Source organism: Aplidium turbinatum, chromosome 8 (assembly GCF_918807975.1).
Source record: "Aplidium turbinatum chromosome 8, kaAplTurb1.1, whole genome shotgun sequence".
In the NCBI taxonomy this organism is placed as follows: Eukaryota; Metazoa; Chordata; class Ascidiacea; order Aplousobranchia; family Polyclinidae; genus Aplidium; species Aplidium turbinatum.
The window spans coordinates 26,258,145-26,274,453 of NC_137479.1; the positions used below are offsets into that span (position 1 = coordinate 26,258,145).

The 16,309-nt window shown below is 35.2% G+C and overlaps 1 protein-coding gene across 2 annotated transcripts in view; it reads left to right on the forward strand.

Moving 5' to 3' along the window:
• The first annotated feature begins 249 nt into the window (after positions 1-249).
• LOC145775424 (thrombospondin type-1 domain-containing protein 4-like) overlaps positions 250-16,309 on the forward strand; it is a 51,345-nt gene continuing 35,285 nt past the window's right edge. The window contains exons 1-5 of one of the 2 annotated variants that reach the window (XM_082586718.1): positions 250-407; positions 2,424-2,575; positions 2,775-2,841; positions 3,472-3,574; positions 4,395-4,561. In XM_082586718.1, the coding sequence (XP_082442844.1) occupies positions 315-407; positions 2,424-2,575; positions 2,775-2,841; positions 3,472-3,574; positions 4,395-4,561 (582 nt within the window). In that variant the 5' untranslated portion in view covers positions 250-314. The remainder of the gene's footprint in view (positions 408-2,423; positions 2,576-2,774; positions 2,842-3,471; positions 3,575-4,394; positions 4,562-16,309) is intronic. The other variant, XM_082586719.1, reaches the window with a different exon arrangement.

Consider the following 16,309-nt stretch of genomic DNA (forward strand, 5'->3'; position numbering starts at 1 on the left):
ATTCTATTTTTTTAATAAGTTAATTTCTCGTCTTATTTTATTTGAAAATGCTGAAGATGCTATGATTATAGCGAAGTCAGTTCTTCAAAAATAATACGGCAAGAGATTAGATTGTTGTGCAAATTCCAGCATTCGATGGATGCAAATTAGCGGTAGCCTGCTGCAACGTCTACCAGTTGCAAGCGTTGTGAGTTTGTGACTCTACATCTTTTTCTATTTTCCAGATTGCAGATAAGTCGAACAAAAAAGTTATAATTAAAAAAGCCAATTATACTGTGTAGTAGCCAAGTTTGTGTACTGACAAGCCACCAGCGATGCATATCGGAATATGCTTTGGACTGCTCTTGGCGTTGTGCTGTATTTGCGTCAAATCTCAACAAAGAAGTGGCGGCCGAACATACGCAGGAGTAAGTTGCTCAAGATTATTTAATCCTCTTTTCCTTTGCTTTGATAGTTGTGCTTTTTTGCGATGGTCTGTTTAGCATTGTAGATTTGAAGATTGTCAAAATATAGGCTTAATCAATTTCAAGGCTTAATAAACCAAAAGTTAAAATTCTAAAATTTATAGATATGTCTGGGTATTAATAATCACTTCCTCAGATATACATCCGTCTATTCGATGACTTAAGTGAGGTGATTAAAGTAAAACTGTGAGTTGTTTACAAGAGATTTTATTACGATACGTTTTCCTTGGGACACACGAAGCACTAGGTTTGATATGTTTTTATGGACTTCTGAAAACGTAATAAATAATTTCTTTAAATATAATCCCAACCCCAAATGTATTAGATACGTTTGCTATGACAAAAATGCACTTGACCACATTTCTTGTGATCTTGAGTCGTGCTACTTAATTTATTTTATCGGAAAGGGACTTCACAAACTACAACCTACTCTCTGTTTTTTATGCTGAACTTTTCAAGCATTTTTCAAACAATTGAGATCTATTTTTGTTGTAAAGCTCTCTTTTGTAGGTATACGTGAGAGTTAAGATACTTTCTGGGTGTAAACAGTTGTATAATACCTTTGCTTTGAACGGAGAAGCTTTGAACAACAAAATGGCCCGACCTTAAAGTTTTTATAAACTTGTTAAAATTTATGTTAGAGTGTCAGTCCAGCTTTGATACAAGATAACTTTAGTATTAATGTCACTGCTCCTCAAACAAACCTTAAACAAAATTCATTACAGCCCCGACTTGTCTATACAACAAGCTTTGTTAAAGCATAAAGATGAAAGAAAGCTTAGTAGCTACATAGGGTTAAAAGTAGCGTTGAAATATGCGCGGTTTCATTCATCTTTCGTCATTTGAATAAATGTTACTCACTTTCCTGTGGTCATGCTTGTTTGTATAAAATAACTTTGTGTGCTTTTTCTATTTGTGTAGTCTCGTAAGCTTGGACAATGTACATTTTGCCATATGCCATTATAACACTTAACAGAGCAAATTTAAAATTTGGTTTTGCAGCTATGTAGCGTACTGTAAGCAAGTAGTTGGCAGCAACCTTGACAACATCCCCCTCCCCCCCTTCCAGAAGCATAGTAGGCCGTCATTGAATGAAACAATTAAGAATAACAATTAAAAATAACGTTTACTTATGCTGTACTGTACTACTGATTATTCTATGATGTGGTTGACCTAGTTATAATAATATTTTTCCGCCAAAACGTAGCCTACACTAAACACGTACTGATTCTTTGTACAAATATACACAACGGCCTTCAACCCAGCCACCAAATCATGGCGTTTTTACATTGATTGAGCATCCGAATTGCGGGGGCCCGGGCCCCCCCCCGAAATTTTGTGAAAAATTGTATGTTTTCGCATCAAATGGTTTGATATGCTTCTAAACAGCTGATATTAGTCCCTCGGCATCACAATTGATGAAAATGGTTGTTTTAATGTCTATTTTCTAGCATATCGTATATGTCATAGTATCATTGTTCATATCTGTTTAGCTTTTTCTTTTAAATTGATTTTCAAATTTTCTGGCTCCCCCCCGAAAAAAACTCTTAGATTTGCGCCTGCTGGCAAGGGTTGCAGTTCTTCGCTCAACGCCAATTAGTTGTCAAATAACTTGTGGTAAGGCAGTTCTACAGACTCAACCTGTAGTCTGAGAAGCCTTCTAAATTTCCTTATGAAAGTATCTAAAAAATTATGCGTATGCAGCAATTGCAGTTAAACATTCGCTGATCTTGGGAACAGGCCTGCTTCAGTGATGTAGACTTGCTACAGATATCCTGCAAAGCAAAGCTTCAGATTTATTTTTTTTTATTCTGGGCGGTTAAACTGATTGCATTTTATTAAACTTGGTTTTATGACAAATGAAGCTTTTATTCTCAAGACGTTTCATGTTTTGTTTGCAATAACTTTACATGTGTTATTTCTTTATAATAGTGTTTATAAAATGTGATTTCAACGCAGGAGGAAGCTTTTTCTAGTGCTTCAAGTGCGCTACCTAACGGTTGGGAAGAATGGAGTCAATGGAGTGATTGCAGCCGTTCATGTGGTGGTGGCATTACAGAGCAAAGAAGAAATTGCAGAGGACGACAAAGGCAAACTTCTATGATATTTCTGTTCTTTTCACTTTTTTTTATTGCTTTCATCTTTATACAGCAAGACAGCAACTTTTTAAATGCCACTTCACAACCATAATTATTCCGTCATTTGCTTTTCCATTTATTTGTGTTTAATTTTGCTTGCAGGATATTTTTTTTTACTTCAAAATTCATTGACTTGCTATTATTTCATATACTGTGTATATGGTACTTGCAGAAGCCCTGATGTTTCCACCTGGCAGTGCAGTGGCTCAAACAAAAGATACAGATCCTGCAATTCTGTAGTAAGTAGCCTAAGGCGAGATTCACACAGAACATACAAAACTGTCTTCGGCATACAAAAAACGTCGCACGAAAAATGACGCATGTTTGTTTCCATTGACCGTTTACACCTGGAAAATAGGAATACAATTTCCGGTGTGAATGGTAAAAGGAAACAAACATGCGCCATTTTTCGTACGACGTATTTGTATGTTGAAGACAGTTTTGTATGTTCGGTGTAAATCTCGCCGAACATTTAAAAATTGTATCTTATGTCTGCTTCATAACGAATTTACATCCTTTCTAATTTTAAACGCTTCTTAAAAGCCATAAATTTATTTTCATGAAAAATTGGCTCAACCTGATAAATATTTAAACTTCTACATTTGAGTTTCACTTTTCTCTCTGTGGCCACAGTTCTTTTTCATTTTAAAACAGTCGAAGATGCTAACCTCGGACATCACTTAGATTTTAGAAGCTATTGAAGCGCGGCTAATCTTTCGTTTCTCTACCCCTGACAGTTTAAAATCGTGACGTTGCTACCACGTGGTTAAAAGAGTTTTTTTTTTATCAGATTTATTCAACACATTATTAATTTTTTTAGTATTAAACGAGTCTAACATGACTTCCAATTGATTTATTTGATTTTGCAGCCTTGTCCAGACGGTAGTGTCAACAGTAGACGAGCGAAATGTGCTGAATACAACGCGCGTCTGTTCTCTGGGATCTCATATGCTTGGGAGCCAATGATTCGAGGTAAGTCAGAACATAATTTAAATTTGATAGTCAGATTTCATCTGATGTAGTAGTAGCCTAAATTATTGCAATAGTTTGAAATTATTTTGAGATCTGATTTAATGAGCTAAAGTTATATTGGATTTGCTGATGAAGCTAATGCACATGGCCATCTTTTGTTGATTCCAAAAAGATCACTTCAAATAGATTAATGGAGTTCCGGTTGAGTGGCCACAAAAATATGCATGGCTATGACGTAACACAAACCTGAAAGTATTATTCCATAATCCTGCACTTGATTCGCTGACTGGAAATTGCTAGTCCAGCCAAATTCGTCCTTTTGCATTGATTTAATGCATGCGGACGTTGAATCAATGTAAAACGGGTGGATTTTGCTCGGTGGGGTTTCGGTTATCTGATTAACGTCGAGCTGAAGCTAAACTTGAGATAGACGATATTTATTAATTTTAATACGCTAACACAAGAGTTAGCCTACTTGAGTTCTACTGTAGAACGCGAAAAGTATCCAGTTCAGTTCAGTTTGTTCTTATTTCTGACCATCACAACGAAAAAACAATATATGACAAACAAAGCAGAGGTCTAGAAAAAGGTAGAAGCGACAAAACTCGAACGTTATAACCTGCATGATACCAAAGCAGGACAATCGGTTTAAAATATGGCACGGTCGCAACACAATCATCCAAAACTAAGGATAAGGTCACGACTTCAGAAACTAAATTTCCAATCATCTGTGACGTTTTAAAAGCATTACTCTTCACTTTTAAGCCCATTTCTTGAAATAACGAATCACGCTGTTAATTGATCTTTCATTTTTACCCAGGGGGTCCCTGTGAGCTGAATTGCAGAGCTCGTGGTCATCGTTTTTTTATTCGCCATTCCACGCGTGTCACTGACGGCACAGACTGTTCATATTCCATTAGAGGAGCAGGAAGCACAACCATGCAAGGAAAGATGCCAAAGCACGTTTGCATTGATGGAAGGTGTTTGGTGAGTGTATGGAATAGAAGAAATCAGTGGCCTAAATATAATTTAACCTCGTTTACAAAAATACGTTTTGAGTGTAAAATCTACTGTAAGTGCTTTAGCTCTGGAATCTGTAGGTGTTCCATACAATATATATTTGTTTCAATTAATTCAGATTTTTTTAGTTTTGATGGTTATGTTAAAGGCTTTCAGTAAGAAGTATTCTTATAGTATATTCGTATTAAGAAGAATATACAAACTAAAAAAACACTAAAATAACAAAGAATTTTTATTTTGGCTGGAAATGTAGAGATCTTGGTTTAAAAGTAGTCTTCTGATCTGATAACCTTGTTTTGATGTGAATATATTTTACTGAGAATTGAAACTGTGGAAGTCAACATAGAAATAGTCTTTAAAATTGTCTTTGAATTACTAGACTGAAAAAAATGGTGATAATAAGTAGGCTACAGAAAAATTTCCTCTACGTTTACTTTGGTTTTACCTTCGATTTGTTATTTTACGAAGAGTTTTCTCTGGCACTGTAGCAAGAAAAGTAAGCAATAGGCTACGCATTGGTTCTGCATTTGTATGGTTTGCAATGGTCGCAATGCACACTGAGAAGTTGTTTGGTTGTAGTTGAGTGCAGCTTATATATCACTGTTTTGAGAATGGACTGTTCTTATGTGTTAATACTTGACCTTTTCGCCCACACATCATTGTGATCTGATTTCATCGACTGCAAACGCATAAACAGCAATGGATTTTTAATCAATTAGGCTTTGAATCTGTTGTTTCATGAACTGGGTGGTCTCTGAAATATAAATAATACTATTTGTAATGTAATCACTAAGTACTCATTTTGACAAAGATTGGGCGCACTATGAGGTTTTCATAAAATTGTTCTACCTCACACATTGTTTCACCATTGGCTTGAAAATTTGTCCACTCTTGCCTTACCGTATCGTAGCCTGCAAGTCACATTGCTTTTATCATAGCTTATGCTAAGAATACAAAAGTGTGATACTTATCATATTTATCACACTACAATAAAATACAGAAAAATAATGAAAGCTAGACAAGGATAAAATAGGGTTTTGAAACTTTTATTGTGTGTTTGTAACTAACTTTAACTTGTTGCAGATAGAAGAATATACTTTTTGGTGAGAAGCAATTTTTCAATATCACAGTTCACAGACAGATAATAATTAATTGACAAAAAAATTATTAAAATTGAGTAACATTATTTACACAAACAATTAAACTAACGTGCATAGTAAATTCAAACGTTTTGGCAAACTTTATGCCCTCACGAGGAAAATAATTAATCTGATACCAATCAGTTTTTGTTTTACCAGCCGAACTCTATGCATGCTAGCAATACTTATTGTAAAGAAAGTTTTTAAAACGAATGTTTTAAAAAATTATGGCTAAAGAGTTAACCGGCCAATTAATCTCCTTTCTTCCTTCCTTACACCACTGCAGTCAGACAAATTATTCGATATTTAGAAGGCTAAACTAGCCATTGCTCTTAAGAAATCTATTTGAAGTAGTTTGTTGAAGAAGTATTCTAATATATACAGTAATGTTATGTTCCTTTTGGGAGAACATATACGTTTAATGGGTTTTCATGTCAATTTTTGTATGGTTTTAGAGAATATTTTGTAAGTTGATAAAAAAAACTTTTAAAGAGTGTATTCATAAAGTAGCTTTGTAATATTACCTGAAACTGCCAGGTAGTAATTTTCATGTTGTCAAACAGCTCACAATATCTTCATTTTTTCAATAATAGTAATGTTGTATTAACTCGGTAGCAACAAAACCGCAGGTCTGGGAATGCGATGATAAAGACCACCTCATAGAATTGATCGAGAGATATCTTGTAAAATCGACTTCTTTGGCAAATAAAAAAAGAATAGACTATATGTTTAAAGTTGAAGTGTAAGGTCGGCCAGTTTGCAGTCTGTAATGCGTTTGAAGTAGGTGGTCTATTGACATACATTCCTGTGAATTTCACAATCAGCTTAATCTTTAAAATCAATCTCACAAAAAATAGAAAGAAATTCCATGGAGTTATTGGCTTCATCTTCACACAAAGTTTGTTCAAGGTTTGAAAAACTATTTTGATAACTGAACAAACTGGCAAACGCTTTATTGCTGCATTAAAGCCTGGTCCTTTTGAATTACATTGGTTTTGAACTACAGGATTTCCTTTAAATACACAGTTGAGCGCTTGGTCAACCTTCCTTTTGATACAGCCAGCCGCTGTATTTTTCGAATTGCTTCTCTGTAAGAATAGCGTAATCAATACGCAGAAGATATTGATGATGAAACAAGCGTTTTTTTTGTCAATGAAAAAAGCGTTTGCAGTGCAGTGCAGTGCAGTGCAGAAGCATCGACGATGCTAGATCCGACTATTTTTTGGTTTATTCAGGTTTTTGTTGGATTTAGTGTTTCTTTGCCATATAAAACTTAAAACGCATGAAAGTGTTTGGTGATGTAAGCTATGTTAGGTCAATAAAGTTAAATTTTACATTTCCATGTAGCCTAAGTGTTTTTGAGCATTATTTGCGTTGAATGGTCTTGAAAGGATTGTTACAATTGATGTGTTGATGCAAAAGTGCTTGTTTGGCAAAATATTGTTACAAACGCGATACAAAGAACCTTGAATATTGTTGCAAGCAAGTGTTGTCTCTAGCTTTAAGAATTTTGTTGTTCAAATATTAGTCAGGCAGTGGGCACACCCATTCACTTTCAAAACACTGCAAGAAATATGCCACCCAGGTCGTAACACTTTTTTGTTGTAATACTAGAAGGAATTATGCAGTTAAGCATTCCGTTAATTCTCTATGCAGAGACCTTAATCAAATAATGTCTCCTCTGCAGTCGACGCCCGTGTCAGAATGAGATGACATCATTTTGTGGTTTGCGTTAATATAAAGTTCCTACGCTCAAATGCAATGGCTTCAAAAGCCTCACTGAAAGTAAGCTGGCAACACTGAAGAATTGTTTATTGTTGATTCCATAACTGAGAAAATTAATGAGTTTTCGGTTTTCGATAGGTAGCCAATAAATTTGTAATGGCTAATTCGTATTGACAATACAAATATGTGACAGTCAATGAACTCAATAGACCTTACTGAAGGGTAGTTTGATTTTAGGAAGTTTGCAGTGATAAAGAAAAGAAATTGTTGTTTTAGACTAGAGTGTCGCTAACATTTCTGGTTCTGCAATAGTCACACAGTGATTTCTAAAAACAAGTAGAAAATGTATTTTTGTTTCTTTCTATGGCTTTGTGCTTGTGTTCTGCAAAGAATGACTTTTGGAAGTTTATTTGAAAATAAATCAGAAGGCAGCCACCAATCAGCAAATTCTACCACGAAGAAATTCCCCTTTCAGGAAATAGTTTTTAACACACGTGGAATGTTCAAGGGAAGGAGGCATGATGACGTTCTTACATTTCCGTCAAGTTTACAGAAGGGGTGGATTCTTGAAGATACTATCAAACCTCTAATTAAAGGAACAGGTGTCGGAACGGTAAGGCAAGGCTGATTATTGCTTACTTGCTATTATAATTACAAAGTGATACTACGATTGAATTTTTTGCGCTTTGGATGAATAGTTTTTAATAGACGCGCATCAAAATGTTACGAGTACCCAGACAGCAAATCAACCTTTTCTTTTTTACGTTGATTTAGTTTTACATTGATTTAGATTTAGTTTTTTTACATTGATTCAACGTCTGCAGTTGATAGTTGATAAAAAAAACTGAAAAACAGACGGTCTGCAGACGTTGAATCAATGTAAAAAAACGGTTAATTAGCTCTCTGCGTAGTTTTCCCTTGCAATATGACACTTTGATGGATGCATTTGCTCAATGTTGTTTTTGAGGCAAATATGTGAACAGTGTAAACGTATCAGGTAAACTTGAATCAGTTTTATGGAGAATGTTTAAATGATAGTAAAACTACTCTACTTGCAATTCTTCCTAACAACAAAATATCAAATTTACTTCAGTCTGTATTCTACTAGCAGCCTACTACAGTACGAGTACTGTAGATTATTAAATATTTGATTTCACATTACCAGTTTTTGACAACGTTTCCACCTCGAAATTAAATTTTAAAAAAACACTTAGCTTTACCGTTTTAAGGATGTATAACATTATGATTCGTATCGATTTTATCCAGCAGGTTAGCTTTGAACTTTGAGCGTGACAAAACTTTCAATTTGCATCAGTGGAAATATTTTCGATTCTACAAGTTTTTTTTCGGAGAGAATGTAGGTTAGGTATTATTGTATTAAATATGTTTTTGTACAATGCTGCTGTCATCATATTTACCTGTTTTTATTTGTTTAAGGAAGTTCTTGTGTGTTACTTTAAAAAATACTGCATAACAAAAACTTCAAAAGCACTTGCAAGAAAAAGTAGTACTTTTGCACAAATGCTGTTCAAAACACTCATTTTTTCTCTTTATTAGAGTTGATATGATTTCAAGTATCTGAACGTAAAACCGACGTAACAAAACAGTAATGCATTTGCCCCTCAAGCCATCATTATCAAATCGTGTCACGTCTTCTCACGCAGCCGCAGACTATCAATGGTTTCCAGCTTGCATGTTGAACAAAGATTGAAAAGCCCCACAATCTTTAAGGATGAAATAAAAAAGCTATTTAGGCAATGTGGTTTAAACACCTGGACATTCTCAGTCTACTTAACTGGCTTAATTAAGCCCGCTATGGTGACGATTTAACTTTTAAGTATCGATCTTTTCCAACGCGCACTTATCTTAATTAACTGTTCAGTGAAAGCAATAGCTTTTTTAGTTGGTTACAGTTAAAATTTGGTACCATTTTTTTGGTGATTTATTAAACAAGCTATTTGCTGTGTGTTTACCACTATTGCAATGTTGAGAGCTATAAGACATTAGAAAGCGTAAACCTGCTTGTATTTTGTCGTAACCAGTTTGTTTTTGGTTTCAAATTGACATTTTTCACTGCGTTTTATGTGAGATTGTGTTTTTGTACTTGAAATAAGTGAAACGGTAGCTGGTGGAAATTGTGTCATCGAACGTGAACTCTCACTTAGTCTGGTCAACTTTACGTTTGGGTTATGGCTTCCAGCTGTCGTGCTTTTGCCCACCTTGTGGTGAAAAGATTTATTATGATATTACTAGGTGGCAGTAGTAATGTAGAAAAATCAAGCCAGGGAAAAAAAACAAAAGTGCACGAAAATGATGATCCGTTATATAACGCAGTCAAACGAAGAAGAAAATGAGCTGATGTAAATCGAATACAGTCACAGCTAAAAAATGTGGATGTCTGCAACATCTGAACTTGATTGATGAATGAAGTTTTGATATATTGAAGTGTGATTGATGAATAAAACAAAGTTTTCGAAACTTGAAGCTTGCCAAACGACAACTCACCAGTGACCTCTGTATCTCATACAGCAGCGTACAAGGTTTGCGCATATAACTAAAATGCGCTGTGGATCTCAAAGGCCACTGTGTCTATGAAACACTTTGCAAACCAACCAACTGTTGTAAAACAAAGCATTGTTTTTGTAATTACGCTTTGGACGTTATACGAAGTGTTCACATTTGGCACTCTGATAAAAGAAATCAAAATTTATCTCTGCAAGTTCTGTTTCAATTATTCTCATAAGTCTACGTTATGTTTTGCAGCTTAGTTTAGGGATTCATAAATTTGGTACTTCTTTGAAGAAAGCGGCCTGTGACCACCCAAGTTAGGAGCCATTGATTTTAGAAAGTGAGAGTCTTTTTCTTGTCATGCCGCTTGTTTCGGAATGGAACCAACTGATTAAAGAATCTGCAACAACTGGAGGTTTTCAATGGCGTTATATGGGTCATGTTTGTGCTGATTAAACCTTTTCCTTTTTTTCCTGATTTTTTTTTCGTTTTTAAGTCAATTGAATTAGGCCTACAATTATTTTATTAGAGCTACCATGGACCTGATCATGAAGGTACGATTATTTCAACCAATTTAAATCTCAACAAACACTTCGATGACTGGTCTGTTTTTTTCACTTTTAGGCTACTCATGCTCCTAAACCTTTTGTCATCTTGGATTCAGAAGTTGACCGCCAATCGTTTTCACAAGTCCCAATACTCCGTTCTTTTCTTGGTCTCTGTCATAGTGCCATATTAAACGAGTCCGCCCACTGGTTTCTTATCTACATGTTTCATGTGAACAAGCTACAAATCGCTTGATGAAAGCAATATTTACGTCACATACTGAGATATGTTAATTTTTGTAACTATCAATAATAACTTCATTATTGTCACGCATGACATGAAACGCGTCATCACGGAGTACGGACCACGTGGGGTAAGTTCCCGCCCATCACAAAATACAAAACCAAACAATGTAAATCAACTCTAGAAATTTTCCTCCAAAGTACTACCCGTTTGCTACGTAAAAGCTGTAGCCTATATTTCATAAAGTGCATTTATCTTGAAGATGGCTAATCTCGCTAATAGCTGTCACCCTAAAAAGACAAAGCATGAGACAATGAGTTGTCAGCCGTCGCACCAACAGTAGTCATGGTTTGGGTGTGGACTGTGGAGGCAGTAACCAGAAATTCGAAAATTTAACTTTCGTTGTTCAAATAAAGCATCTGGTCCAAGCCTAATTGTAAGGTCTACTTGCAGTTCTCCCGTGTAGGCTACGTCTACTTAGTTTACGTTTTGCATTTTAAACACGGTTTAAATGATAGCCTCACGTCTTGAAATAACCTAATGTAATTTTGTAAACAGGTCATCGTGTTTGGAAGAGGAAGCTGCAACTACTTTGTTCAATGCTTCTGGCTTTATTTATGCTTCATAGATTTTTGCTAAGTAAAGGTCTGCAAATTTTTTTCTCCTTCAAATTTGAGATATCGGCTGACATACGCATTGACCAGATGTTTTAAAAAACGAAACAATGAAAGCTTTTATCAACAGTTTAACATTATTTAGGTCACAGTAGTCGTTCAGTGTTGTACTATGGCCGGCTTGCACTTGAACTTGAAAATAAAATTTTACCAAACTATCTTTTCACATTAGTTTGAGTTTGAGCACCGTTTACACAGCTCAATCAAAAATGCTCATCAAGTTATATTGCTGGTGTGTGAAATGAGAGTTGAACCGTTCCGCGGATTACCTGTAACAAATTGACTGGGATGAAATTTATGCTTTGAAGTAAGAACCGTACGTGAGATGTTTCAAACAAAAACTGTAAGATATGTGAAATAGATATTAATTTTTCCACTTTGAATTGCAAAATATTTACTTTTAGAGCATCGAGTTGCTTTTTACACAAAGTGGAGACTGGAGAAGTTGCCAATAATTTCATTATTAGTCTAGCAATGTGTGACTGATAGGAAAGTAGTAATTAGGTTCATTAAAAGATTAAAAGATTGCCTTTAAAATAAAAGAACAGTTAAAAACGTGTGAAAACAGCTAATTTGTATCAATTTCTTTTTCGGACTTGTTGTCAGAAAACGAAATTTTTTCACGTCTGTTGTGCAATGGTGTCTGAGTTTTCAGCTTCACTACCATCTTTCAAAGCATAGCTAATGATGATAGAATCAGGAAATAAACCATATAAGTTTACAGAAAAATCTGTTAATAATTTGACATAATTATTTTTGTTTGGGCTATATTTGCCCCCTCTGCGGTTTTCACTTTTTTTGTGTTCCGGTCGGTCGAATTAACCGTCTGCAGACGTTGAATCAATATAAAATCGGTTGATTTGTTGTCTCCTTTCCCAAAATCTCTCCAAAAAGTCTCCTTTCCATTGAATCTCCTTTCTCAAAACTTTTCACTTTTTGAAAGATGATCTTCTGTGTGCAAATTTTAGTATTTTTCCTAAAATTAATGCATTTAAGAATATTCTTGAAACTTTTTACGGACCACCTTGTCGTCTAAGGTCCAGGCTGGAAACCATTACACTTACGTACACAAGACCAATTTTGTGCTTTTATTGAATAAAAAGATTCAGAATATCAAAAGTTCATATTTAAACAGAAATTTTCAAGAATATGGTGACGTTCCGTGCTGTATTAAACATTTTAATAATTTAATTGGTGAAACACAAAATTTATGACATCTCGTTGCAGCATTTGTAAAACTTGTGAAACTTCTGTATTGAACGTATTTTACTCAAAGGAAGAGTAGGCTATTTCCCTTCAAACAGAGTTTACCAAGTTCTAGAAAAAACTAGTGGACAGAAAAGTCTAACGATGATGCACCACACCTTGGCCACACCAAAATTGACTAGGCTGCAATTTGTTTTATCCAGCACATGAAATTTAATTTGAACTTACTATGAACTGAAGGTTGAGTAATTGAACTGCAGTGGTTTTCAACTTACATAAAAGCACAAGGCCCTGAACGAATTAGTTAGCTCAAAAAAATCGAAATTGAAAAAATGGCCATGTAGCGCATTGGCAATGTGCTGCTATAAAGTATAAGAAGTGAGTGAGGATAAAAAATTGTAACTACCACATCTTATTTTGGGAACTCAAGCGTTTTATTGGTACTGCGGGCCTAAATTACCTCTCAACGCCCCTGTATATGCAATCAATCTAAAACTTAGTAGCCTAATGCTGTGATAATAGCATAGCCAGCCTATTTACCATTGTAGTTTACGTGGTGTTGTGGAATAGCATCGATAAATTCCCTATTGTCGTAGAGTAGACTAATGAAAACCGTTTGAAATTTTTTCCCGAAATGCAATCGTTTAGTTGAAATACAAATGTTCAAAATCCAGTCAATTGTAAATTATTGCAGAAATTTACACACGGTATGTCCCATTATTGCGCAACCTGGAAGTATAATGTGATTCAGACTAACTGGCGTACAACACCACTAACCAACTAAACTGTCTGTTTATTAGCCATGTGGACTTGAGAAGGCGTGAGACTATTTTATACCGTCGTTAAAAGGAACTTCTAAGCTGTTAAAGAATTTAAATCAATTTTACCGATTAAAAGATTAGGCTGCTGCTAGACTACAATGACAACCAGAAAATCTGTCTTTTTAGTTTAAAGTTAATATTCACAGAGAAAGCTTATAGTTTGTTAGTAAACCACAGTGAAAAGCGTAATTAAAAGACTTTTGCTGGTTGCAAGCATAGCTAAATGAACACTGAACAGCCGCTAATATCAATCTAAAACTATCCTCAGCGAAAGGCCTGGAAATTACGTTTAGCTCAGCAATGGTTCGCCACCCCTCTGCGGTCAGTTCCGCCACTGAATCCAGATGTGTCAGTACTTTCATTATTTATGTAATAAGGCCCCTTTTTTTCGGTTTAAACCAAGTTTTCTAATTGTTAAAGCAATATTATTTGGAATGAAGTTAAAATATTGCAACTAGACTTTTGCGTTCGTGTGTATGTCAGTATTTGCTTCCTTCGGACATAGACAAAGGCAATTACTCGGAGCAGCATTCAAGTCGATTTATCAGGCATTGAATTTTGTCATAGCATAAAAATATCAGTCATGGCGAGTTTACTTTTCCATTATCGGGTGGTAATAATCCTGTCATATGTGACTAGACACCAGCCAAGCAAAAAAGATAAACCTTTTCTTGGTTTGTGGAAACCTTTTGTATTGACGTAAGTTTTGAGCATCAGAAAATCGATTAGCGTTCTGGGCTTTTAACGTAGCCTACTGTAATTTTTTTATCGTTGTTGTTTCTTATAAATCATCGAAATTGTCAATTAGAGTCATGGCTTTTGTATGCTTATTTCCTGATAAACAGTTAGAGTTTTAACAATGGTTGCGTTGAATTAAGATGAAATCAAACGAACGACCATACCAGATATTTGCTTAACTAAACTAAAGCTTGGAAAACACTTGATTGGGCAACCAATGTAGGCTACACATGCAATCAATGTCCAATTGTCCATTCAAAATAACGCTTTTTTATTACTAACGAGCATTAGGAAAGCTTTTGTGCTAGCAAAAGCAAGTATAACTTAGTTAACTATAAATTTTTGGGCTTTAAAAAAAAAACTGTTTTCGAACGTACATTAAGATAACTTTGATAAAAGTAATATATACTGTAGTAAAATTGTGCTAAAATGCCACCCTTTGTTTTTGTTAGAAACATCGCAGGTGCGCACTGCGCAGTGCCCCAACAGGCTTCACAGCGCAAGGTTTTTGACAATGATCTGGCCCTCATCTACTTATTTTTCTGTCAAAATGCAAAAATGTTGGTTGCAAGCAAGGTCAATTTTGTTCGAGCTAAATCCCTTCAAATGAGATTTATTGGAATAACGGCATGTTACTTTGATGTTGATTTCATCAAAAGAGCAATGGTTAATTGAGTTTACGTAATGAAGATTTACGCATTCTGGCTTGCAAAATTAGTTATTGTTCCGTATTCATTATCGACTGCCATTCAAACAGCAAATACCACTTCGCGTTCTGTTTCTGTCGCGGGATAGCCTCCAGTGAAATCTCCATAAGGGAAAATGTTCACAAAGCTTCTTGTGTTTGTCACAACAAAGAAATAGCAGGCGGGAATGCAATCAGAAATAAACTCCGTTGAACTAACGGGCTCCCTTGCTACTGCATGTTCCATCATAGTGGCCACTTGGTTGGTGTGGTGTTTTAAACTTTTGACATAGCGTCTGTGGACCTAAGTTTGATACTCGGTCTGGTTAAGTCAAAGAAATGAAGTCGTATTAACATATGGCTGTCCGAAAAAAAAAATTTAGTTTTTTTGTTTCAAACTGTTTCGTTGCAACACAAAATGTTTTGTCGTGGTTTAGTTTCAACCGGGGCTTCGAAGTCGGAAGATTTTTTGGCATGATCTGAATCGCTACATAAAGGCCGACTATAAAACCATAAACAATAATTTTATTTGTTTGCAATCTCTTTTTAAATTATTGCTTCTTGTTCTCTCTACTGCGGTCTAAACTTTTCCAGAAAATAGAAGTGTTTGTTGTCAGTTCCTGTGAATGCCTCCGTTTCAATTTCTATCACAACGTAAGTGAAACCAAGTTTAAAAAAAGGAAAATGATAAAATCTTTAAAAAATGTGGCAACACTGAAGCCGCAGTGGTCCAGTTATAAATCGAGGAGTTGGAGTCATATATTTTTCACCTGACTCCACAGCCCTGGTTTCAATTTTATAAAACAATAATTTTGTTTACTGTCATCAGAATAACACATTGCGCACGAAGCTAAATTTGAGAATTACCGAACGCAGAAAAGATCGTAAAATTTAAAGTTGGTATCCTTCCGTCATGCTATTCAAAGCATCATCACTTATCCAGACTTGAAAACAATATCTTAGAAATGAAAACAGAAAAAATGCACGTCGATAGGTCCTTAGCCCTGAGGAACCTTCACAAATCAAGTAGGCTGCAAACAAGGCTAGTAAATAAAAAAAAAAGATTTGTGATTTCGTAACATAATTATCAAGTGTGAATTGGCTTTTGATAAGCCACTACTTAATCACAAATGTTAGGCTCTTGCTGACAGACTTGTCGCCAGCCTAATTTTGATAAAATTCTTCAGACAATGCGTCTGTGAAGTTGTTCCAAAACTATGCTGATCATTGTTGTTCCAAACTGAGCTGCTTTGCAGTTCCATTCTTGTGCATTTCGTTTTTCAATTCATTATGTAGATCAGTTATTTTTAATGTAGATGTTATTGTAAAATCAGTTATTTTCGTTACTTAAGAAGGCTAACTTGAGTATGGCCGAAAACGTTCGTGGTTTATAGTTTATGTTCACTCTAATTATATGACGTTAAATTCTG